The sequence below is a fragment of the Geotrypetes seraphini genome, chromosome 19 (genome assembly GCF_902459505.1).
Source record: "Geotrypetes seraphini chromosome 19, aGeoSer1.1, whole genome shotgun sequence".
NCBI classification, from domain to species: domain Eukaryota; kingdom Metazoa; phylum Chordata; class Amphibia; order Gymnophiona; family Dermophiidae; genus Geotrypetes; species Geotrypetes seraphini.
In genome coordinates, this window is record NC_047102.1 from 2,407,385 (window position 1) to 2,433,692 (window position 26,308).

Here is a 26,308-nt window from a genome sequence, read left to right on the forward strand (position 1 = left end):
TTTTGAGCAAACTCCTTTGCTCAAAAGCATTTCAGTGATATCAAAATGAGCCAGTTTGATGAGAAGATCATACGATGGTGCCGGAACTTCACCGTCTAATCCACTGGATCAATTAGTGTGTCTAAACTGATATTTTTAGATGTTTTATAGTGAACACCCTCTCCCTTAAGATCATGATGTTGTGGAACAGTTCAGCTCTCAGCTTATGGATGGTGGCCCTGGGTAAGAATCAGGTAGGGGACATGTTAAACAGTCCAGCTGACAGAATAGACCATGGTGCAATAAAACACATGCGGTACCCTGTCACGTTCTAACACTGACTTTACTACTTGGGATCTAGCTAGGTACTTGGGACCTGGGTTGGCCACTGTTGGAAACAGATACTGGGCTTGATGGACCTTCGTTCTGTGCCTTCATGCCTGCTATCTAATATCTAGATCTATGTAAATGCTTCATAAGTATTATGTCTCCCTTTTAGTAAGTATTATATCTCTTTCATTTGAATTTCAGTTCTGTTAAAAACTTAAGAATAGCCTTCCTGGGTCAGACCTATTTATTTATTTATTTCTAAACTTTCTTGACTGCCTATAACTAAGCAGTTAACAGAATAAAACATTCACAATGGTTCAGAAGGCAATATACATAAAATACTTTCAATACACCATAATCATGCTATATATAATGAAGGGAATTACATATCATCAATCTTCAGTAATTATAAAGCAAAGATCACAGTTCAGATTTCTCATTAGGGATCTCTCTACAACAGGGCTGACCAAGTCCGGTCCTCGAGATCTACTGGCAGGCCAGGTTTTCAGGATATCCACAGTGAATATGCATGAGAGATTTGCCTGCATTGCCTTCTTCGTATGCAAATCTCTCTCATGTATATTCATTGTGGATCCTGAAAACCTGGCCTGCCAGTAGATCTCGAGGACCGGACTTGGGCAGCCCTGCTCTACAACATAACTTTGGACTAGATGGTGAAGTTGTTTGTCAAGATGATCCAGCACCACCAAATAATTTTCTCATGATACTGGCTCGTTTTCAATATTTATTTATTTAATTTATTTAAATTTGCTATACTGCAATTTCTGTACCTGATAGGTCTAAGCAGTTTACAATCTTAAAAACTGTTTCAATAAAGTAGGAAAAGAACGACAATATGTAGATAGGAAAATAGGGTATCACTCGCTCAGCAACTAAAGTAAATGTGGGGCTGTTCTCCCTGGAAAAGCGGAGACTCAGAGGAGATATGATAGAGACCTTCAAGATCCTGAGGGGCATCGAAAAGGTTGACAAAGACAGATTTTTCAATTTGAAAGAAACCACAAGAACAAGGGGACACTCGATGAAATTGAAGGGGGACAGGTTTAAAACAAACGCAAGGAAGTTCTTTTTCACACAGAGGGTGGTGGACACATGGAACACCCTTCCGGAGGCCGTGATAAGAAATAGCACAGTACAGGGTTTCAAAGATGACCTGGATAGGTTCCTGGAAGACAAAGGGATTGAGGGGTACAGATAAGAGCAGTGGAAGGTTTAGAGATAAGTGTAGAGGTAGGCATAAAATTAGTCAGGGACCGCTGACCAGGCAATATGCCTGATGGGCCGCCGCGTGAGCGGACCGCTGGGCTGGATGGACCTCTGGTCTGCCCCGGCGGAGGCGACTACTTATGTACTTATGTACTTATGGAGGATGTTCTAAGAAGGAACTCAACACGTAGGAGAAAAAGATGCCACATGACGTTAGGAAAGGGGGGCAACTGGTTGAATGTCACTCAAATGCTCCGCTATCATCCACTCTATACAAGACAAGAGAAAGAGACATAGTTTTGGCGACTTGAGATACCAGTTGGATGGAGCCTCTGCTGGGATTTAAAACATGCCATTTACCATCAATGGAACTCCTGACGTACAAAGCCATTTTTTCTCTCTGCATTGTATTAAGGAGAAATTATGCAAATAACTAAAAGTGTCACAGTTCGTCCAAGAGCGCTCAGAGGGAGGTTGATGTTATGTCTTGAAATAACGTTGCATAGGGAGGTGGACTGGTGGGACATGCATTCAGACTCCCTCCTGTCACTGGCTGTCTTATGATAGGAAGAGAGCATATTCGGTTTTCATGGAGGCCTACACAACATATTTGCTCACACAAAGCCACGAAGTAACATCCATACAATCGATTTTTATGCACATAATTTGCTCCCATACATTGCGGAAAAACCACAATTTAGTTAGTTAAGAGCCATCGACTCGTGCTCATCCCCATGTTGTTTGCAACGTGTCCAGCTATCTGGTTGCCCCTTTCGCCTGGTTCCTTTGATCTTCCCAAACATGAAGTCCTTCTCCACCGATCTGACAATATGACCAAACTAAGACAGTCATAATGTCATCATTTGGGCTTCAAGCGGTTTGATCTCTTCCAGAAATGTGTGGGAACCCCCCCCCCCCACCTCATTTTCTTCTCCAACCTCACTCCCTGTTTCTCTGATCCCATGCCCATCTATGCAGCTCCATCTCTCCTACCGTCATATCCTCAGTATTTCTGTTTCCACTGCAGTCGTTCCTGATGACTTCAAATATGCTGTGGTTAGACCATTCCTCAGAAACTTTCACTGGACCCTACCAATTTTCCCTCTAAGGTTTGATGAGGTGTGTGCAAAAAAAATATGCATATTCCACAAATTTATGAGCAGGCACGGAGGACGCATTTTTAAACAAATGTAGTTTATCCTTGTACTCCTTATGTATTTTTAATCATCTATGGATATGTTTGTATGTTTATTGTTCAAATGGTTTTATTTATTTCCCAAAATTTATTTTTGTTATACACATTGAAAATATTTGATATTGCGTTTAAATCAAAATCTCAATAAACTTGAAACTTGAAACGAGTGCCCATGAGATTGTGGGAGGGTTAAATACTCAAAACTTAGAAGAATAACAATTTACTTAAAGTTTTTGCTTCGCCAGCTTTCTGGTATCTTTACATACAGTGGCGTACCTAGCATATGTAACACCCGGGTCACATCATTTTTTGGCACCCCCCCATCTGTACGAAAAACATGATTTTTAGTAACAAGCCACACGTCACACATGAGTACCTAGGAAAAGGCAGCATCTTACATATTACAGTGAGCAGTACATCAATACACCCATTGTAAAACTAAACAAGCCAGACCAGCACAGATCAATCCTACACCGTCAATCCTAACAGAAAACTATGTCTTTCGAACACACAAAACACACCTTCGCCTAGTATGGAATATGTAATCACAAACTAACCCCTCCCTCTTTTACAAAACTGTAGTGGATTTTAGCTACGGAGGTAACAGCTCTGATGCTCATAGAATTCTGAGCATCAGAGCTGCTACCACCACGGCTGGTGCTAAAAAACGCTTCACAGTTTTGTAAAAGGGGGGATAAAATAAAAATACATAGACAAAGGTTAAATTGAACCAGCAAGAAGCTGGACTCTGCATACAATGCTTCACAGAAACAGTGACACATGTCTCCTAAAGCAATAAATAAATAGAAATTTTTTTCTACCTTTGTCTTCTGTTGTTTCTGCTTTCCTCATCTTCTTGTAACTCTCTTCCTTCCATCCACTGTCTGCCGTCTCTCTTCCCCTATATGGCATCTTCTCTCCTTCTACGCCCCTTCCAGAAACTGTATGCCTCCCCCTTCCATCTCTCCTTTCACCCCCATTGGTCTGGCATCTCTCTCCTTTCCTTTTCTTCCATCTTTCCCTCCCCCTGGCATCTCCTTTCATTCCCTCCCTCATCTTCCTTCTCCCTCCCTCTGGTTGGTACAGCAACACTCTCCCCTGCAGCTCTGGACTTCCCCACACCATGCTTCGGTTCCTCTTCTTCCTTCCTCCCTCCCTCCCTCCGCGGGACCATCAACTCTTACTCCCTCTAACGCCGGCCCTGCAGCTCCGGACTTCCCCACACCATGCTTCGGTTCCTCTTCTTCCTCCCTCCGCGGGACCCTGCGGCACCATCAACTCTTACTCCCTCTAACGCCGGCCCTGCAGCTCCGGACTTCCGCCCCTTCGGATCGCTATTATTTTAAACGTTATAGCGGCGGCGCTGTATCCATCAGTGGAGACGTCTGACCTCGGCCTGACCCAGAATACTGCCCATCTAGGCAGGAACAGGAAGTCAGTGTCGCAGTAAGAGTTCCGGGTCAGGCCGAGGTCAGACGTCTCCACTGATGGATACAGCGCAGCCGCTATAACGTTTAAAATAATAGCGATCCGAAGGGGGGGCAGGGCCGGCGTTACACCAATGAGAACAAGGGGCGGACCGCCCCCGCCCACTTAGTACGTCACTGATTGCGGGGATCACGAAAGGAGCCGCCGCTGCTGCATCTTAGGCGAGAAGGGCAGACCATCGCCTCCGCTCGAGTGAACGACGCATGCGCTCACCTTAGAGGGAACCTCCTATCTACCCTTCTATTGCCCTGTCTCCTTCTTCCCTTTCTTATCCAACTTACTTAAACATGCTGTTCACTGCTGTTGCCTTGACTTTCTTTCAACTCGAGCTGTTCTTGATCCAGTACAGTCTGGCTTTTGCCCTCTACATTCAGCAGAAATAACTCTTGCCTAAGTTTCCAATAACCTAACCCTAGTGAAAGCTAGAAGGATGCTAGGTTACATAGGGAGAGGAAAAAGGAGCTATTGATGCCCCTGTATAAGACTCTGGTGAGACCTCATTTAGAATATTGTGTTTGGTTCTGGAGACCACATCTTCAAAAAGATCTAAAAAGGATGGAGTCGGTCTGGACGAAGGCTACTAAACTGGTGTGTGGTTTTCGTCATAAGGCGTATGGGGACAGACTTAAAGATCTCCATCTGTATACTTTGGAGGAAAGGCGGGAGAGGGGAGATATGATAGAGACGTTTAAATACCTACGTGATTTAAATGCACACGAATTGAGTATCTTTTATTTGAAAGGAAGCTCTGGAATGAGAGGGCATAGGATGAAATTGAGAGGTGATAGGCTCCAGAGTAATCTGAGCAAATACTTTTTTACCGAAAGGGTGGTAGATGTGTGGAACACTCTCCTTTTAGAGGTGATGGAGACAAAGACTGTATCTGAATTCAAAAGGGCCTGGGATAGGCAAGTGGGATCTCTCAGAGAGAGAAAGAGATAATGGTTACTGTGGATGGGCAGACTGGATGGGCCATTTGGCCTTTATCTGCCATCATGTTTCTAGCCTGTTTCTGATTAGATCAAAAGGCTTTTACTCAATCCTCCTTCTTGATCTATCTACTGTTTTCGAGACTGATAAACTCCTTGCTTGGATCTCTATTCTGTATTGGGGTTCTTCTTACCTCTCCCACTGCGTTTGTAGCTCTGCTCTGCTAGATCTTCCTCCACTGGTATCTCACTATGTCTCTGTACCTCAAGGTCTTGGATCCCCTTCTGTTCCCTTGACGCTCCGGTTTTCGGTATGAACTTTACACAGGACTCCAGGCCCGTCACAGCCTGCTTGCCCAACACCACCATCTGAAACTGAACATGGCAAAAGACTGAACTTACCTTTCTTCCTAAACCCACCTTCCTCCATACTCTGCTTCTATAATTCTCATTGACATTTCAGCTTCTTTTTCTAGCCTGGCAGGCCCTGGATAATTCCCTCCCCCTCCCCCACTTGTAGATTCTACAGGAATCGTGGGGAAAAGAGAGCATGTTCCAATGCAAATGAGGATTTTGAAAGCTGCTTCTTCTGCTTTAGAAACAGTGACTTGCACAGCATTTTTTTCCCTATTTTTCCAAACACATGCTTCAACTCTAACCAATGACAGAGCAGCTGTCAACATGCTGTATTATATACAGTGGGTTCAGACCACCCTGAGTGTACAGCTGAACTGTTATAGGAACTTAATGTGGAAAAAGCATCGAGCGATCAAGTGTTGGGAATCGGGAGTTAGTGGGCAGTCTCCTATCTACCAGAATGAAATTGGGTGAATGATTCAAACTTAAACGGAGACTCATCAGTGAGGCAGACGGAGAGACATCATGATTTGATAAGCCAGTGGCCTGTAGGAAATTAGGTTAAAAAAAACCAGATTGCAGTTTAAGCCAGGCAGAGAAGAGCAATTCAGATGTTCCTGAGCGGTCAGGAGTTCTCTCAGAAGTATGGGAAACTTCCTGCACCTCATAGAGGAGAGCAACTGCTTATTATAGAACTCATTTTTCAAAGATGCTATTAGTGCTTTGACTTCGCCAGTCAAAGTATGAAATGAAACTGTACATTTTTCCCTTTGTGTTTTTTATGGGCTGCAGTTTTAGGTTATTACTATTGTGAGATCAATAGTCATTACTTATTTATGCTTCTAGTAACTGAGTTTTAATGTGTGCAGGGAATCTGTCTTGACAGCCCACTTATTTCAGCAGGTATTTGGCTCTTAGCTCAGGTTTTAAGAAAGACGTGTTTAAATAGAGCTTTTTCCCGTGACAACGGCAGAGGATAAACAGCCGCGCTTGGTGGCCTAGAAGCAACCAGTTGAATAACTATGGAAATTTGTCCTAGAATCTCAGACAATTGGAATGTAGAAAATATCAACACTGCTTTGTCATTCCTACACACCAATTTTTACAGGAAATACCAGATGGAAAGGCATTTAAATAATCTTTCAGGGCAGGATTCTGCATGCTGCCAGGTCTCATCTGGTCGTCCATTGCGATGAGTCATCTACCACTGCAATTCTCTGCAATAAAGTCTTCTTTTTGGTCTAGTTTACACACTCTCCAAGAGATAAATGGGCAGGTTTGTGTCATAAAATACATCGCAGGGCAGCTCTGGAGCAATAACATCTCCGAAGCTATGTTGACGGATCTTCTGTTGACTTAAACAGTTCTATTATTTCCAGTGAAAAACTATTTCAGTGAGGAAAGGCTGAAAACATTAATGAGTGGGGTTTTGGTGTGTGTTGTGTTTTGTGTTTTTATTTTAGCTTAATTAGCCTAGTACTCTTTATTCTCCCACACTCTGGACCAGCTTTATATTGGAAGGAACTTATGGATGTCACAAAGCAAATGCTAGCAGCTCATCAGTTGTTCATCTCCTTCTGACCTGGTTCCTTCTACAAGCAGCCCTGACAAGAGAATGGTCATTTAGGACTATCTGATCACTTTTATTAAGTTCCACTAACGGATTCAGCGTGTGCTAAATTGGTTAGGACCCCTATGTAAGGTTTGGGCGAGAGCATGAGAACCTTCTTTAGTAAGAGGCCTCTGACACCAGTGGTCTGTATGTCAAGTGAGACTCTTAAAATATTCTCTGTATATATTCCATTCAGGAATGTTTGAGAGTAATAACGTTTAATGTCCCCTTCCTCCATCTCTTCCAAATTTTATTAAAAGTGAAAAAGATCTTGTCTCTTTCAAGAAAATTTTAAAAACATATCTATTTCAAGATGCATTTGATTCTTAAAATGCAATATTTTAAGGTTTTTTTATTTTCTCTCTTCTTTTATATTTAATATCTTTGTACATTTAAAACATTTTATTTTACCTCACCCCATTATTACCCAATGTGTTTTCCTTTTTATGTAAAAATTTTAACAAACAACGAAATTGTAACTTTCCCTTGCCTTTCCACTTACTCTTGTTTGTCCAATTTGTCTGTCAGTTGTTTAACTTATTCAAATTATATGTATTGCCACATTCTGATGGTTTTTAATTGTACATCGCTTAGATATTGTTATAAGCGATTCATCAAATGCAAATTAAACTTGAAACTTGAAAGAGTTCAATAGTTGTGGGACACGTTAGTTGATCTAGTACTGAGATTGGCTGACTGCATTTTCACCCCCCCTCCCCCCCCCCCGGCGTGCCTTATAATGTTGGAAAGAAATGACAAAATACAGGCCATTTTTCATAATTTTCAAACCGAATCAAAAAGCTTTAGTTTTCATATGTGCCTGATAACGTAACAAACTGTTCCATGTGAATCATTAAAAAAAGAATTGGGAAGGGGTTGGAATTACACCACAACCTCTGGTGTCTAGCTAATATTTACTCGCCACTCACAGCAGATCTTTTTATACCCTAAACTCTGAAAAATTAGCATGGATTCTGAAGCGAACCCCTGCCCTATACCCGCCACATTTTAATGTCAAGTTTTAACTTGTCTCATAAATGTTTCCCCCTTTTTTATTGTAAAACTAGCTGATGCCCCGGCGTTGCACGGGTATTTAATTATAGCAATAACACTGTAAATGGATTCAAATAAAGATACTTTATAGTGGTGAATGAAATTATTTTTTTACAGCTTAATAAAAAGTACAATATTCAAATTATAATGTGAAATATTTGACAAAATGAATACAATACAACTAACGCAAAACGTGATTATAAACAACATTTTTAGTTTCACCTCCTGGAGCAAGAACATATAAATTCTTGGGTGAACCCACCTTTGAGCAAGCAACATAGAGTTGTGGGCCGCGAGACCCCCAGAACATATCACCCCAGGTAGTAAGGGATCTGCATACCAAATTTCGTTCAAATCGGTCAAGCCATTTTTTAATTACTGTGAGAATGGCAGCTTTTTACATTTTTTCCATTGACATGAATGGGTGAAATCTGATTTTCTGTGTGTAGCTCCGCCCACGTGTGCAGGTGGGCCGCGAGACCCCCAGAACATATCATCCCAGGTAGTGAGGGATCTGCTTACCAAGTTTCGTTCAAATCGGTCAAGCCGTTTTTGCGTGATCGCGGCACATACACACACACATACATACATACACACATACATACCTCCGATTTATATATATATATATAGATGCGTGCTTATGATTGTCGTTTTATCAAAATGTTAATAAACCTGGAAACTTGGCAAATGGAAGAGCAGATGTGGAAAGAGGAAAAATGATCTGACTTCCTCTGTGCCTGGAAATGGTGATTGTGAAGATAAAGATAGCCTCCCCCCCCCCCCCCATTGAAAAGTGCCAATACTGCAGATCTATTTCAACTGTTGTAGCTTAGTTAGCAGGTTCCAACCTATGTCTCAGCAGAAGAGCTCAGACCACGAGCATTAAGTGCAGCTTCCAATGAACGGAAAAGATCATTTTAATAGAGTAATGACTAATTACCAAATTGCTCTGTAATTGCAAGGCCGCCTCTCAGTCAGGGGGAAATTCAATCCATATGCTAACGAGCTCTGTTTTCAACCCAGGAGTTACCTTGGACTGGGTTTCTCTCCAATCACTAGTGAATGAGGATCGGTGTTCTATTTACCACAGACCCCGTGTTATGCATTTAGACTTATTTGCTCATAATGTGTTGACGGCATTAGTGCACTGTTGTAAATCCCCACCTGCAATTTGGACTTAATCGCTAAAAATAAACAATGCAGGACTGGAGGTTCTGCTTTGTATTGGCTCACCCCCTAATTCTACAAACATGCACACCCAAATGTATGCCTAGTGTTGCAGATTTGCACACAAAATTTATGGAATAAGGTCAGTTACACAACTTAATTCCAATTAACAGCCAATAATAAAAATTAACAGCCACTTAAGTTTGGGTCAACTGATGCTAACTGGTGTGTGCCTAACTACCCTACTCACTTTTCTAGACATTACGTACTCAAATTCTATTGTGCCCAACTTCTAGGGAGGCGTGGATGTGGGAGAAGAACCACTGGAGAAGGAGAGAACAGTGTCCTACAGATACTCAAGCAGAGGAAGAAGTAGAACATGGAAGGTGTCCTAGAAGGAGACACATGAGTGGGTCAGGAAGTGCCTAGAAGTTAAGTGTATAGATAATAGGACACTAGGAGTTGTACAGTACATCTAACCAGCATCTAAGAGCAAGCCCTTACATTAGCCATTGACATAGCATAAGTGCTCGTACCTAAAGATAGGCACAAAAGTAGCTTGAAGAATGATCTGAAATTTGGCAGCTAAAATGTAAGGCTAAGAAATGCACGGTCATGCATTTGGGCTGCAAAAACCCAAGGGAACGGTAGAGTTTAGGGAGTGAAGAACTTATGTGCATGACAGAAGAGCGGGGAGTTGAGTATGATTGTATGTGATGATCTTAAGGTGGCCAAACAGGTTGAAAAGGTGTCGGCGAAAGCTAGAAGGATGCTAGGTTGCATAGGGAGAGGTATGGCCAGTAGGAAAAAGGAGGTGTTGATGCCTCTATGTAAGACTCTGATGAGATCTCATTTAAAATATTGTGTACTGGAGGCCATACCTTCGAAAAGATATGAGCAAAATGGAGTTGATCCAGAGGAAGGCTACTAAAATGGTGCGTGTATACTTTGGAGGAAAGGTGGGAGAGGGGAGATATGATAGAGATGTTCAATCTTGCTAATCTTTGAGATTCTGGAATGTTGCTACTCCTTGGGTTTTGGCCAGGTACTAGGGACCTGAATTGGCCACCGTGAGAACGGTCTACTGGGCTTGATGGACCATTGGTCTGATCCAATAAGGCTATTTACGTTAAATATGAATTAAGACAGTTTTGCATGATTGGGATAGAGTGAAAGATATTATGTTCTGAGCACATCAGAAGTGGTTTCTGCCAGTGGCACTTGTAGAAAGTCTCCATGAGCTTACTGTTTGCTTGTAAAGATCCAAGTTTCCAAATTTATTTTGTATTTCATATGCCGTCCATTGACACTGCCATCTGAGTGGTTCACAGTCTAATTCAGTACTCTGACCCAAGATGACTGAGAGACAATCTTAACCTTAACTCCCACCTAGACCAGAAGGTTCTATTCACATAGGATTATACACGTATCGGTTTCCCGCTGGTACAGTCAATGACAATTATCTTTAGATCACTAAATTACAAGGAATAAAAGGTTAAAACCTGACATGCCCCAGTTGGATTCTGTTTGTTTACTGTCCTGCTGTGTGGTTTTCCCCAGGAAAATATTTGCAAGTGAAAGTGGTCTTATCTTGCAGCTGTTTCCGAGCTCACTAATTGTATGTTCAGCGCCTGAAAGGATGCAAACCAAAGGAAAAACACATTGATAGAATTAGTTTAATAGACTAAAGAACCATACAAAAAAAAAAAATGGGTAGAAAGAAAGATATGAAAAAAACGTTTAGTAAACCCTGTGAGATTTTACTATGTCGTCCATTTTAAGTTGTAAAACTATAAATATTGTCCACTGCGCTCACTCAGGCACCGGAACTCTATTTTAAAAGCTGATAGACGTTAAATACAGAGACCATATACACAAGGTTAAATATCAAGACTGAGAAAACAGATAAAGGGGCTAATTTTTGAAACAGGAAAACATCCAATATACAGCACAAAGTGGCTATGACCACTGGAGGGAAAAAGGCATGAACCCCCCCCCCCCAAAATCACTGACCCCCCAACCCCCCTCCAAGGTGTGAACGTGACTATCCCTGGAGTAGCCTAGTGGTCAGTGTAGTGAACTGTAGGCAGCGGTGTAGCAAGGGTAAGAAACGTCCCTCCCCCACCCTCAACTCAGTCCCCCCCCCGCTTCTTCCCTGACCTCCCCTTGCCACGTATGTATCTAGTTGTTCACCGCTGTGACTAAGAACTTCAACGTGCTCCTCGCGACCACGTCCTCTCCCTCTGATGTCACTTCTTATGTGTGGCACCTGGAAGTGACGTCAGCGGGAGCCGACGCGGTCGCAAGGAGCACTTTGAAGTTCTTGGTTGCGGCGGTGAGCAACTAGAGGTAAGGGGAAAGGAAGGGGGAGCGAGTGTCCAGTGGGGGGGGGGGCAGTGAGGAGGAGGGGTGCTGATGCCCCCACCATGATGGCGCCCGGGACAGATCCCCCTCCCCCCACCTCTTCCTTACTATACCACGGACTGTAGAGAAGGGGCCTAGGCCCATATCCCACTCTAACTAGAACACTGGTAGGGGAAAGTTTGAGCCCCCCTCCCAGAACTACAAAATACCTACAGAATCCAATTATAGGTGGCACTTTTAGGCATAAGGGCTCCTTTTATTAAGGTGTGTTAACCGATGTAGCGCGAACTAAATGCTAAAGCATCCATTATATCCTGTGGGCATCTTAGCATTTAGCGCGCACTAAATCAGTTATCGCATCTTCATAAAAGAACCCCGTATTTTGCTACTTCTTGAGTGTTCACACACAACAGAAGGGGGTGGTGGTGAGATGTGCACCTGGAACCTTCTATGTGTAGTTCACCGTCCCACTGCTCTGCTGGGATGTTTATGTGGCCGGTCTAGTGAGATTGCTGGTCCCCAAACGTCCCAATGGCTTGGTTTTGTGCGTTTCTTGCTTGGATGATTTGGGTTTGAAAATGGTCATTAAAGAAAGATGCAATGAACAGGGAAAAAAAATGCATTTTCAAGCCAAAAAAGACTTTTTCTGGTTCAAAAATGACATTTGGCACTGGATTTTTGGACGTTTTTTTGCAAAATATTCAAAATTGGATTTGGTTTAAATACTTTATTAGTTTAAAATATGACACCCCTTCTCCTCCTCTTATAACACCCCATAAACAATACATCAGAATAGAAGTCCAGTGAAATAAAGATGCAAAATGAAATTAAAACTCAGTTAACAAACAGGTGAGCATCTAAAGGAGCCCAAACCTTCCTAACCTGAGTAATCACACATTTTTAAACAGCAATGGCCTCCTCTTAAAGCAAACCCCAGACCACCGAGCATTCACTGACAAAACAGCATTATCTTTCCATACAGATAAGGTGTGTTGAATCGCCAAACCCATAAGTCCATCAAACAATCTTGTCCTGCTTTTATTTTACAGAGCAAAGGAGGCAAAGCCACTGATCGTAATATAATTATTTTATAAGTAAGTTCAATTTGTATGTCTAAAATATCCTGTATCCTCCTCCATACCAATTCCCAATAAGATTTCAATCCTTTCTTGAACCCCAATACCGTACTCTGCCCTATTACGCCCTCTGGAAGCACATCCCAGGTGTCCACCACATGTTGGGTAAAGAAGAACTTCCTAGCATTCATTTTGAATCTGTCCCCTTTCAACTTTTCCGAATGCCATCTTGTTCTTTTGAAAAGTTTTGAAAGTTTGAAGAATCTGTCCCTCTCTACTTTCTCTATGCCCTTCATGATCTTGTAAGTCTCTATCATGTCTCCTCTAAGTCTCCGCTTTTCCAGGGAGAAGAGCCCCAGTTTCTGCAACCTTTCAGTGTATGAAAGGTTTTCCATGATCCAGATTTGTTTCAAAGTGATTCTCTTATGCTAAAGAAACATTTCCTCTTTCCTGCTCTCACTAGATGTAGTTACTTCGAGTGCTTGGATAGAGCTTCGTCTGTGGGCATCCTGTTTCTTCTTCTTTGTTTTTTAACTTGCGCCTTCTTGCTTAGCAGCTATGTTTGGAGAGCATTGTCACTCATAATTGGTGTCATGGACATGGGGACAATTCGGTGGTGAAATATAATGACGTGTCCGAGTTTATTTTACATTTGATACATGGAGATGATGCGGTATATAAACTTAAGGTTTAGATTAGATTAGATTAGATACTCAGCCAAATCGGACACTTTCAAGGCGGTTTACAGACGACAATTAAAAGAATACGAGTCAAAATCATTTAAACATAATTAACAAAATTAGGGGTCCTTTTACCATTTAGCACATAGTAACTGATTTAGTGCATGTTAAAGATTAGCGAGAATGGGCACCTTAGCATTTAAGCATGCGCTAAATTGGTTAGCACGCCTTAGCAAAAGGACCCCTCTGAGTCTGATTTCTAGTATATAAAGCTAGACAGCTGCTTATCAATCCTTTTTGAGGGTAATTTTATAATATTTTACAGACAGAAATGTAGATGTTTAAAATTGCCCTGAGCTGTGTGCTGATTTATTTATGTTAAGGAGTATAAACTCCATTGCAATCTTAAGGAATCCTGCCACAAAATAGGAAGCGTTGTGATAAAATAACCCAATCGGAGAAATGACTCATACATAGGAAAAATGGATCTCTCCAAAACTGTATCGACAGCAACGACAAAGAACCGCCCAAAAATAAAACCAAGAACTGGTTAATTAAACTGAATTAAATAATTAATACAACTTCACAACGGAATAACATAAACCCCTCAAAGGAACCCAACAGGGTAACCTGTGACCCCCCCCCCAGTGTTAGTGCACAAAAGGGCCAAACAATATGTGCAAAATAAAGTCGTTCCAAAATCGTTGCTGTCACTAGACTCAAACAGCAACTATCACAATCTAACAGTCACTGCCGTGGCAGAGTACTGACCCCAAGGCAAGGAAAATAACTCTTGACCCAAACGGTCAATGAAGCAGATTCCAAGAGACGCTCAGCCTTAAAGTTCAACAAACTCCGTTTCGAAGGACGGACCTTCTTCCTCAGGAACCAAGAGCGGCTTAACCAAGCTAAGTCCAATCTGCCATGGTAAGAGTGTTTGAAAAATGAAGCGGCAAGGATGTGTAATCTCAGCATGTTCTAAGGTTGCATAGTGACATAACACGTTTTCCTAGTTGCAAGTTTTGCCAGCTCTGCCTTGGTGTTAATATATGTTTCCACGTTCTCCAGAGGAAGTCCTGAAATAGTTCGGAGTCTAACATCAGGCACTGGGCCTTCGGAGTGTCTGTGCTGGGATGGTAGCTGGCTATTGGTTGGACATTTGCAGATTCAGTGAGATTTATTCCCTGGGTGACCACAGAGTAGAAGGAATCTGGCTTTTTTTTTTCTCTCTCTCTCTCTCTCCTTTGTCTAGAAACACTTGGCTTGTTCTCTTTTGCGACACAGCTATAAATTTTACTGGGTACAGCCCACATAATTTTGTTCGTATCTGATGGCTATAAAAGTGGCTAACTGAGCTGATGCTTGAGGGAAATCACTGCTAGCTTTGCAGTAAAAGCAGTGACTGGAACACTCAACGCATTCCAACATGTGCTGTGAATTCTGTTTATATTCTTCTAAATAAATGAATAACATGGCCGGGAATCCTTGGGCTTTTCCATTGAAACGATGCTAATTGTACATCCTAGCAAGTCTTTTTATGATAATGGGACTGGAGACCACAGTTTTATATCCATCCGCTCTAATGTATTATTTCTTCTAGCGTGCTAGCAGTGTTTCTAATTATGCAGGTCTCATGATATAATTAAGCCCTGACCATTTGGGGTAATTTAGCTCTTCAATGGCTCTCTAAAAACAAGGGCTATTAATCAGTTCAATAATTTTGTAACTAAAAAGCATACTTTAAACTGCTTCTCAAGAAAAGTCTTTACAGGGTCGATATTCAAAAGGGTTTAACTGGGTCCGAGAGGCTCCTGCTGAGCTGGCCATTCCTGGATATTTAGTGGCTCTTAACCGGACGGACCCTCTGAATATGTCCTCAGACTGCCAAAGCACTAATGGCTAAGTTTGAGGCAGTCCAGGGGTGAAGTGTTGGTAGAGTCAGCACTTAACTAACAGGTTAAGTGAGGGGTTACAGTTAGGGCAGCTGAAAGTCTGTCCTAATCTTATCAGCCAAGTTAATTATGACTGCTCTGAATATCAGCTGGTTTGTGGTCAGCTTCCGAGTTGACAAATGACCTTACTGCTTACAACTCTAGAAATGACAATTGTTCTTCCATTGTAACCACCATTAATAAATCTTTTGTAATCCGCCTTGAACCGCAAGGTAATGGCGGAAAAGAAATCTCTAATGTAATGTAATGTAATATTCAGTCCTGAAGGTGAGAGATGTCCTTCTAAGGAGTAGCCGGATGCGGGCGTTCTAATAACCAGCAATTTTTGATCCTAGCATTAGCACAAAAAACTATCCAATGTTGTAATTCGGAATTCCATACATGGTGATTTGGTGTAGGATGGGCTGGGGTGGGCATCAATGGGAGCTCCACTAATATGGAACAGGAGGATGTTACTGGCCAGACTTTACGGTAGATGTCCTGCAAACAACAGGATGGTTGGATAGGCTGGAGTGAGCTTGGACGCAACTTCAGCATTTGGAACCTAGGACAAGACCAGAGGAGGAGAGCGTGGCGCAGTGTTAGAGCTTCAGCCTTAGGATCTTGCACTATTCCCTGTGACCCTGGGCAAGTCACTTAATCCTCCACTGTCCCAGGTACATTAGATAGAGAAAATGCTTGAAATATGTGTATGTAAACCACTGTTAAACTACAAAGTCCCAGTCCTACCCCTGGCTTCAGTCTTTGCAGTCTATGGCCCAGAAATATCAAAGAAGAGACAAGTTAATCTAATCATGTATTTTTTTAATGGGTATAACTTATGGGAGGCTGGATGGACCATTCAGGTCTTTATCTGCCGTCATTTACTATGGTACGATGTATTTAGTTTAGTCTAATTCTGTTTGAAGGTCAGGACAGTATTTTTGTGAGTTACCCTATAACGACCATGTAAAATTTATATTCATATGCCCTGCTGACTCCTCACATCAGATCCCTCAGAGTGCTTCTGAACTTCAGGAAAGCAGTAAAAACCTACCTCTTCCCATAAACCCAGTCCCTCCCTTCCAACCATACGTATTCTAATGTACGCTGAACTAGATCTACTCTGGTTGTAACGCAAGATGGAAATAATCGTATGTTAACTTAAAATAACCAAATTCTATGCTAGACTTGACTCTCTGTATAGTTAACGTTTAATGTATGCGTGTAAATTCACAATCTGTTTGTCTGTGCATTATGTGTGTCAACCTTGTTACCCATTCTGAGCTCGTTGGGGAGGATGCAATATAAAATTAAGCAAATTAATTAGAGCGAACGTATTAAATAGCCAGAATCAACTCAGGCTGCATCTGTGAGAGGCTTACACGTCGCTCGCTGCCAGGGGCTGAATATCTCACCCCAGCATTTTTGCGGATTGTACCGATAATTAGACACTGAAGGATGTCCTTATGCGGGTGATTCACGTAACAAAAGTAATAACAGAAAGAGCCCACTGTGCCACTCAGTCTGCCCCACTGAGACTCCTAGCACAGGTGACGACACACTCCTTTGTTACGCAGCAAACCCTCTCGATGTTTTTCTGTTCGGTGCTAGGCTCTGTCTCGCACATACAGTATCTGACATTGTGAGTTACTTAAAAGAAGGGTTCAGTTATTACATTACATTAATGACTTCTATTCCGCTCGTACCTTGCAGTTCTAGGCGGATTACAATGAAGCTAACTGGATATTTCCGAAAGATTTGCAAGTTAGTTAGTGGAATACATGGTTGAGTTTTGATTTCTTTTCAAAATGATTTGAAGTCGCTCGTTGTTGTCAGTAAGTTGGAGATGGGGTGGTCAAAGTGGTCAAGTTTCGCTGCCTGCGTCGTTAGTAGGTTGTCATACATCTTCTTGTACCGAGTACCTTTGAAAGGGGGATAAGTAAATGGGGTTTGAGTTCTTCTTTGCCTAAAAGTAAGATTTTGAATTAGGCGGTTGTTTAGGTAAATGGGAGAAGAAGTACCATTTATAGCTTTGAATAATAGACAGTAGAGTTTGAATTGAATTCCGTGCTTATATTGGTAACCAGTGTGAGTCCAGGTAGGCAGCGGTGATGTGGTCATATTTACTCAGAGAGTAGTTATCGCTATATAGAGTACAGAAGTCGTGTTGCTTTCCCTTGGTTTGTATCTTCAGCCTTTATAGGGTTGTCATACTGGCTGACTAAGACATGGGCCATGGTCCCCCAAACATGACCTATTTAGAAGCAGGGCTGTCGGGTAAGATCTGTCTTTTTTGCGGATGATATTAAAATCTGCAATAGAGTAGACCCCCCAGGATGGTGTGAATAACATGAAGAAAGACCTGGCGAAGCTTGAAGAATGGTCTGAAATTTGGCGGCTAGAATTTAATGCTAAGAAATGCAAGGTCATGCATTTGGGCTGCAAAAACCCAGGGGAACGGTACAGTTTAGGGGGTGAAGAACTTATGTGCACGATGGAAGAGCGGGACTTGGGTGTGATTGTATGCGAAGATCTTAAGGTGGCCAAACAAGTTGAAAAGGTGACAGCGAAAGCTAGAAGGAAGCTAGGTTGCAAAGGGAGAGGTATGGCCAGTAGGAAAAACGAGGTATTGATGCCCCTGTATAAGACTTTGGTGAAACCTCATTTAGAATATTGTGCACCTTCAAAAAGATATAAAAAGGATGGAGTCTGTCCAGAGGAAGGCTTTTCTAATAATCACTTTTCTAGCATCTCTTGCTTTTTTGGCCGCTGCTGTACATTGGGTGGAAGGTTTCATTGTATTGTGTACGATGACACACAGATCCTTCTCTTGGGCGCTAACCCCCAAGGTGGACACTAGCAACTAGTAACTATGATTCGGGTTATTCTTCCTAATGTGCATCACTTTGCATTTGTCCATATTAAATTTCATCTGCCACTTGGACACCCATTCTTCCAATTTTCTGCAACTTTTTACAATTACATTACATTACATTAGTGACTTCTATTCCGCCTATACCTTGCAGTTCAAGGCGGATTACAAAAGAGCTGACTGGTCATTTCCAATGAAGATACAATATTTTAATTTTTTTTTTTTTTTAACAGTTTAGTGTCATCTGCAGATCTAACCACCTCACTCGTCGTTCTAATTTCTAGACCATTTAAAATAAGTTAAATATCCTCCATTGAGAAAAATGGCCATTTAACCCTACCCTCTGTTTTCTGTCTGATAACCAATTCCTAATCCACAACTGAACTTTGACACTTTAAATTTTCTCAGGAGCCTCTTGTAAGGAGAGGTTAATAGCTTTACTTGTGGTGAAGCATTTCTTTTTTTTTTGTACAGTATGTGCACTCTGAGGAAAACAGTCCAAGAGCAAGTTCTGGGCAGGATCAAAATATAACATGATACTTTCAAACTCATGTCCATTATTGTCTGCGCAAAAACATAGGTTCCTAAAGCCCCAGGGACTAGGTCCTCATGACGGGTTGCAAAGGGAAGGTGTACAGAATTTCCTTGTGAGGTTTGGTGCAAAGTCTTCAGTCAAAATGCTCTTTTGGACTTCGCAGCCAAACATCCAAGAAGGGCCGGGTTATTTATAGAAGTGTTACATGAGCTGTCTGTTATACAATCTCCAGTTTGTAAAGATAATCCAGTGATGCCTGAATCGTGGCCTTAGCAAGTAGGTTTCAATAAGTGGAGTCGGATGTTTGTATTAATGAGCAGGAATCGGATCACGTTCGCTCAGAATGGTCACTGCAAATGCCCAGAGCCTTCTGTGACAAAAAGAGGCGAGAGGACCCAAGAACTCAAGGAAACCTGCTCAGGCCATTTCATGTTTTACTAGTTCTGGTCCCAAAATTGAATTCAGTATCTTTCTAGGCACTGCAGAGAAAGGTTAGACTTCTCCTCCAAGAGCTGGGAACGATCACCAGTTTGGAGGAATTCTGTTTAAAAAGAAAGGCAGGATAAATCAAGTCAGAGTAAGGAGTAATCTAGCCGAAGCTTGGCTTTCAGAAACTGTGTCGGAATGCAACTTTCTAGCAAAATTTGTTGAACGGTTGCTTGATTTCTTGGAGGAGACCTTTGTGAAAGGGACATTGTCTTATTGGCAATACAAAGATCACACATCCTCCCAAGAGCTCTGCTTGGTGGGAAAGATATTTGTGATGAGCCCAACAGAGAGGACTTTAATTCTGTGAGCACCTTCTTTCAGCTGTCAAGAGCTCAGCGTTTTTGGTCCTATCGCACTACATCTGAAATGTGAGTTTTATGACCCCTGCAGGACAACGCTGAAATAACATGCTCTAATGGCCTTTGACACTCATCATTCTGCATACATTATCTTCTGGGACTATCTGATTGGGAGAATACTTGCTGACAATATTCCTAGCACAAAGGAGTCTGAACCAAAGAGCCTCGGGCTCTGATTCTATTAGTGCTGTTATGAAACCATTTTTAGTTACAGCAACGAAACAAATCTCTATTTCTAACTTTGGCGTTGCTGACAAAAGGCATCCCTGGAGCTTAGGCCTCTAATGAATATCCTTGCATTTAGAGCAATGGCCTCACATTAAGCAGTGGGTTCACTTCCGGTCCTTGAGGGTTGTGAACAAATTGGGCTTTCAGGAATATTCCTTACAAATATCTAGAGATATGAAGCCCTCAGCCCAACCAACCAGCTTCCTAAATTCTGAGCGTTATTTGTAGCTGAAAAGAGTGTGAGCTTATTTCATTTGTAGAAACAAAATTCTCTATTTTGACATTGTTTCAGATCATTGATTGACCCATATCCACCTCATTCTCTTCTGGTAGTGTGAAGAGTTTCTCTCTCTGGTAACCAGAGCTGAGATTGTGATGTCATAATGCCTCATTCCACCAATAAGAGCCAACCTCATCAGTGATGTCACAAGGGCTCGATTGTCCTAGACTTGGCTCGCTTTTATTGCATATGAGGGGATGCTAAAAGGGTCTCAGCCCAACCAACCAGCTTCCTAAATTCTGAGCGTTATTTGTAGCTGAAAAGAGTGTGAGCTTATTTCATTTGCAGAAATAAAATTCTCCGTTTTGACATTGTTTCAGATCATTGATTGACCCATATCCACCTCATTCTCTTCTGGTAGTGTGAAGAGTTTCTCTCTCTGGTAACCAGAGCTGAGATTGTGATGTCATAATGCCTCATCCCACCAATAAGAGCCAACCTCATCAGTGATGTCACAAGGGCTCGATTGTCCTATACTTGGCTTGCTTTTATTGCATATTAGGGGATGCTAAAAGGGTCTCAGCCCAATCAACCAGCTTCCTAAATTCTGAGCGTTATTTTGCCATTGTAGCTGAAAAGAGTATGAGCTTATTTCATTTGCAGAAACAAAATTCTCCGTTTTGACATTGATTGAACCAATTCTCTTCTTGGTTGAGCTGAGAACTTTTCAGCACCCCCTGGTAAATTTGCATACAGTGGAGGGAGGCAGTGTCCAAGCAAATCTTTCGTGCCTATTCATAAGGGAGCTCCAGAAAACCTGACCCCTAATACCTCAGGTCTACTGGCAGCTTAAAGGTAAGTTTCCACAGCTGAATAAGCTTTGGCAATACACCTGGAATTGTTATATTGAAATGGATGTTTTCACTTACTTCTCAAGAAGGAGCAGACTGCCATTACAGTGGTCCTTTGGTTGCTTAGTGACATCTCGTTTTGCTCTTCCATTACAATAGTGGCAGAAAGAAGGGATAATTAAAAATTAACCCCCTGCTAGTACATTCAACCATGACATTTACCTCAGGGAGAGTGCAGCCTGTGGACGCAGAGGCTCTGTGACTTCCTGACATACTTATCTGATTGTGGGTTTGTTCTTCTTGCCTGTTACTCAAAATTCAGTGCAAAGTATTAATGTCTCTGTCGTGCATTAAACATGAAGTATCTATTCTAGTGTATCCTGAGCAAGGAAGGAAAGATAAACCAAAGGTGAAGGATGGCAGTAGGAATATATTCTGGAAAATGTACAGTATAGAGTGAAAAACTGTGTTTTCGGCTCTGGCTTCAGGCTCTGAGCGTCAGAGACATTTCTCCAGCGTCTCTCACCAGAAGGGTCAGAGTAATCAAACCAATGTGTTTGCTATCAGGTGGGCCTTGAGAGAAGTCCTAGACTAGAGATTGAGAAACAAGTCCTTTGCAGCATGAAAAACCTCCGTTCATGCTAAACCTCAAAGACAGCACATGGGGGATGAGATATTTAGCAGCTCTTTGACAGTATTTTATGCAGAAAAATACTGTCAAAAGAATACAAAAAATAAACAAAACAAAACAATGTTCTATGTATCAAAAAAATTATAACTTGGGGAAAATATTCAAGTGCCTACACATAAAAATATGTGACACTGGGAGCCATAGCAACACCATGAAATTTGTAGAAAAATCTGTCATCAAAAGAGAAATTATGGCCCAATACTAATTCAGTCAGAGCTACCAAAAAGTCAGCTCGGATACATAAATGATTAATTTGATGTGTCAAGATGGAGGCAATTAGTGGAATGTTGAAGTGTAGTTTCTCTAAATCCATCGTAACCAAAATGTCAGTGTCTTGAATATCTACGATGCTACCTAAGTGTTGAATTTCAGTTGAGGTAACCTAAAAATCAAGGTGGCTATAAAACATTCAAATTCCTCCATCGGAGAAGAAAATCTCATTTTAACATAACTAGTTGCTTTCTAACTGGAGAGTTTATTGGGACTTAATGATTTCTACCTTCCAGGTTGACTCAGTCAATGAGTTTAGTCTTCTTCTGACTCCCCAGCTCGAGGGTAGGAACAAGGTTTCCCAAACAGTTTTTGGCACTCTCTGCTGGGACTTACGGTACATTCAGGGTAAACAACATATCTGAACAAGCCTCATTCTTAGACCCAATGTATGAGAATAACTTCATTATTGAATTCTGAATAGTAGACCAGGTTAAGAATGACAAAAGGCTAATTAGAATGTCGCAGGGAAAACCCAGAGTTTCTCGAAGACTTGGCACTCTACTTCAGTTCTGTGCACCTTACAATAATTTAGGCTGTGGGTTCCCTCTTCTCTAATATATGTATTGGGCCATAGGATGATCTATGGATTGGTTTCTTAGAATGCTGAATGAATATTAAATGAGGCGCATTTTATACACTGAAACATTTGAGGAATCTTTGATGTAATTCTGCTCCGGTCCTGATGGACTACAAATAGCTCTGATGGTCAGGATAACCATAATGACTATGTATAATATATATATATACTGATGTACTAAAGAAAAGGTAGCTTGAGGTCCATATTTTGGTGACTCTGCAAAACAGACCTGATCGTGAGCTATGAGTGATCTGAATCGTGAGCTCTTTCTGTCTGATTTCTAACGAGCGTTTCTTTCTTTCAACAGTTCCACCAGGTGAGAAGAGTGATGACCATCTTTTTCCTTACTATGGTTATTTCATACTTCAGTTGCATGAAAGCTGCCCCGATGAAAGAAACAAGTGTCCGAGGACAAGGCAGCTTATCATACCCAGGGTTTCGGACCTATGGGACACTAGACAGCGTAGGCGGACCTAAGGCCAGTTCAAGAGGAGGACTGCCGTCGTTGGTAGACACTTTTGAGCACGTCATTGAGGAACTGCTGGAGGATGAGCAGAACACGAGGCCCAGCGAGGAGAACAAAGATGCGGACTTGTTTTCTTCCCGAGTCATGCTGAGCAGCCAAGTGCCTTTGGAGCCCCCCATGCTCTTTCTGCTGGAGGAGTACAAAAACTATTTGGATGCGGCAAACATGTCCATGAGGGTCCGCCGTCACTCAGACCCTGCTCGCCGGGGGGAGCTGAGCGTATGTGACAGTATTAGTGAGTGGGTGACAGCAGTTGACAAAAAAACGGCAGTGGACATGTCGGGGCAGATGGTCAGCGTCCTAGAGAAGGTTCCAGTGTCCAAAGGTCAGCTCAAGCAATATTTCTATGAGACTAAGTGCAACCCCATGGGGTACATGAAAGAGGGCTGCAGGGGCATAGACAAGAGGTACTGGAACTCCCAGTGCCGAACTACCCAGTCCTATGTGCGAGCTTTCACCATGGATAGCAAGAAGAAAGTTGGTTGGCGGTTCATCCGAATAGACACCTCTTGCGTATGTACATTGACCATTAAAAGGGGAAGATAGTGAAGCTGTATTGTACAGATTCCACCGAGACAAATTATCTATTTGTATATATACATAACAGGGTAAATTATTCAGCAAGAAAAAATAATTTTATGGACTGCATGTATAAATGAAGTTTATACAGTTCCGTGGTTCTGCAATCTATTTATTAAACATATCCATGACCTAAGAGAAAGGAAAAATCATTTGCACACAACTTAACAATTAAGTCCACATTACATTCCTCGATAACGTTGTGGTTTGTTGCCGTTGCCAAGAATGAAGAGCGTAAAGAGTTAACAATAAGTAACTTGCATGCCTGCTTCAATTGTGAATTTGAAACTAAAGTATCCTCATTCAGGCAACATTTGAAGCAAAACATTCCATTTGCATTCTCAAGAGTAAGTACGTATCTTTATTCCTGTCGGTGTTATAGCTCTTCACTGCTCTATAACTTCTCATCACGTTGGAATTAAAGCAATGTTAAGGTGCTGATGTCAGAGCTTCACTGTTTATTATTATTTTTTTTTTATTCCCGCAAGCCGAAGGATAGGGGGAGGAGGGAAAAGAAGCCCTTTCATTGATATATCTGTTCTGCAGAAGAAATAAGAATTCATTTTGTATATGTTGTGAAGATGTTTGCAAAAATCGAGTTGAAATACTACTGAAAAAAAAATAAAAATAAAAACGTAAGGCATCTGAAACCAGAAGGCTACTGTTAACCTTTGTGGCCTGTAAACCTACAGTCTCAAAGCCTCCTGTGTCCCTTTTCTGTTAGGGAGCAGTTCCACAAAGCAACTTGAATTTTGTGCATTTGAGGCAGTTTACCATAAAAACACTCAAATACCTAACATGAAAATACTCCAATATAGAATTCCACTCCTGTGTTATATCAACCCCCAATTCGTCATATACACTATTCCCCTCGGGCGATCATGTGAGCGCCATTTGCCATTCCAGCCTTTAGTGGGTGCTAGGCGGTATTCTGTGTATAGTGTGCGATTGGAAGGGGTGTTCATATGGGCGGGGCATGCACATGGCCTTGAATGGTGTCATTTTTTTTTTTTTTTAATATGTCGCTTAAACCAAAGCGGCTCAAAATAAAACAACAGAAACAATCTCTCTAAGCCCCCACAACGGAAGGGGGGGGGGGGTGTCATTTAGGTGTGTGCATTCACACTCTCTGCAGAATTGGCATAAGTAGGCACACCTAAATGTTGGTGCATAAATGCCAGCTTACGTTAATGCCCAGATCCTGTTATAGAATTTGCATCTTGGCATCTGACGTTTGCTGCATTGACTTTCCCCTATGCTAAGAGTTGCAGGTTCAAAATACCAGTCTTTTCCTTTGGGCCTTATTTCTACCTCCCTCTCTCGTTTCTATTTTGCATGTTTGTAGAATTGTTTTGGAATAAATGAAAAACACATTTGATTCTGTGTTGTGGCCAGACCACTGTTGTTCGCTGCTTCCGGTCCGCTTGTATCTGGACATTGCTCCTCTGTGAGGTTCCTCCTCTATCACGTATGTCAGTGTGAAGACAGCTTGGGGATCTAATGAGGCTTCGAGGCTCAGTTAGGCAGTGCAGTGAATTATTTTGGGGTTATAGAACTGTCCTTTAAGGGCCGAAACAAACTTGGTTTTCAGATTAAGTAATGGGCAAAGTAACGGCATCCCTTACTCCAAATATGTGCAAATATTACCTGATATGGACCTGAATTATGTAGGCTTGTTTCTAGATTCATTAAACTTTACTCCCAAAGACACTGAATGATAGAGAAGCTTTTCTCACTTTATGAAAACAGCTGAGAAACTGGCCAAACAAAAGTCAAAAACCAAGGAGAGTGAGGTAGCAGAGGGGAGCAACATTTGAACCAGTTTCCTTCACCAATCTGGTAATGTAGACCCCTGAGGACCTCTCTTTAGGCAAAACTCAGCTGAGTCGGGCATGGTTTTGACTCCTCCACTACGGTTGCTAATTAAGTTGGCTGCATTTGGAATGCCCTAAGACCTCAGTCTCCTTGGTGGTTGACTTTTGTTTGGTCTGCTCCATATCTCTTGTTGACCACCTGCCCGTCTGTTTTCTTGGTCAGTAGAGAACCTTTAAAAAACTTAAGTCAAAACACAACAGAAGCTCCCAACGTCTGTTCTTTAATTACATAATGATTGACCTTCAGTGAGGTTTTTCACCAGTATTTTCGCCTTACAAATAGTAGGACCTCAAAAGTTTATTCACAGACAAAGAGGCCAAGACCCAACTACCCTTTATTCCACATGACATCAAAAACTAGGGAACTTGGGTGCAAGGATGGAACAAACTGGTGTGTTACTGCCCCTGTTAGTCATCTGACATCCAAAACATTGAACATTGTGTTGCTGTCTGCCAACTGGCAGGATCCTGATAAGGCCCAATATGAAGCCAGGGTGCTGCTTGGGATACAGTGAACCCTTCCCAGTGTACACCAGCCTAAAAATTAACTTCTACATAATTTATTCCCTTCTCCAAAGGTGGGTAGGATTTTAATTTAAGCAGGTCTGCATCCAATGCCACCTCATATAGTGATGGAAGAAGGCCTTGGGGAATATAAAGTCACAGGTTGCAAAGTAAACTCACATAACCCCTGACTTTCCAGAGGTGGTATAAGAAATAATTCAGTGGGCCGTGCCCCTGTGCTGTTAGGGGGTAGGTGACATTAAGAGAGAAAAACCTTGTGGGGGCTGACTCTGAAATAATGGGTCTGGAAAAGGGGTTAGACAAATTCCTGGAGAGAAA

At 41.9% G+C, this 26,308-nt stretch overlaps 1 protein-coding gene across 3 annotated transcripts in view; it reads left to right on the top strand.

The window, feature by feature from the left end:
- Positions 1-24,585, top strand: part of BDNF (brain derived neurotrophic factor) — a 31,934-nt gene extending 7,349 nt beyond the window's left edge. For 2 of the 3 annotated variants that reach the window (XM_033928533.1, XM_033928532.1), the window contains exon 2: positions 22,794-24,585. In XM_033928533.1, coding sequence (XP_033784424.1) covers positions 22,815-23,558 — 744 coding nt within the window. In that variant the 5' untranslated portion in view covers positions 22,794-22,814 and the 3' untranslated portion in view covers positions 23,559-24,585. Of the gene's footprint in view, positions 1-4,680; positions 4,808-22,793 lie in introns of those variants that run through there. The other variant, XM_033928531.1, reaches the window with a different exon arrangement.
- Positions 24,586-26,308: the final 1,723 nt, after the last annotated feature.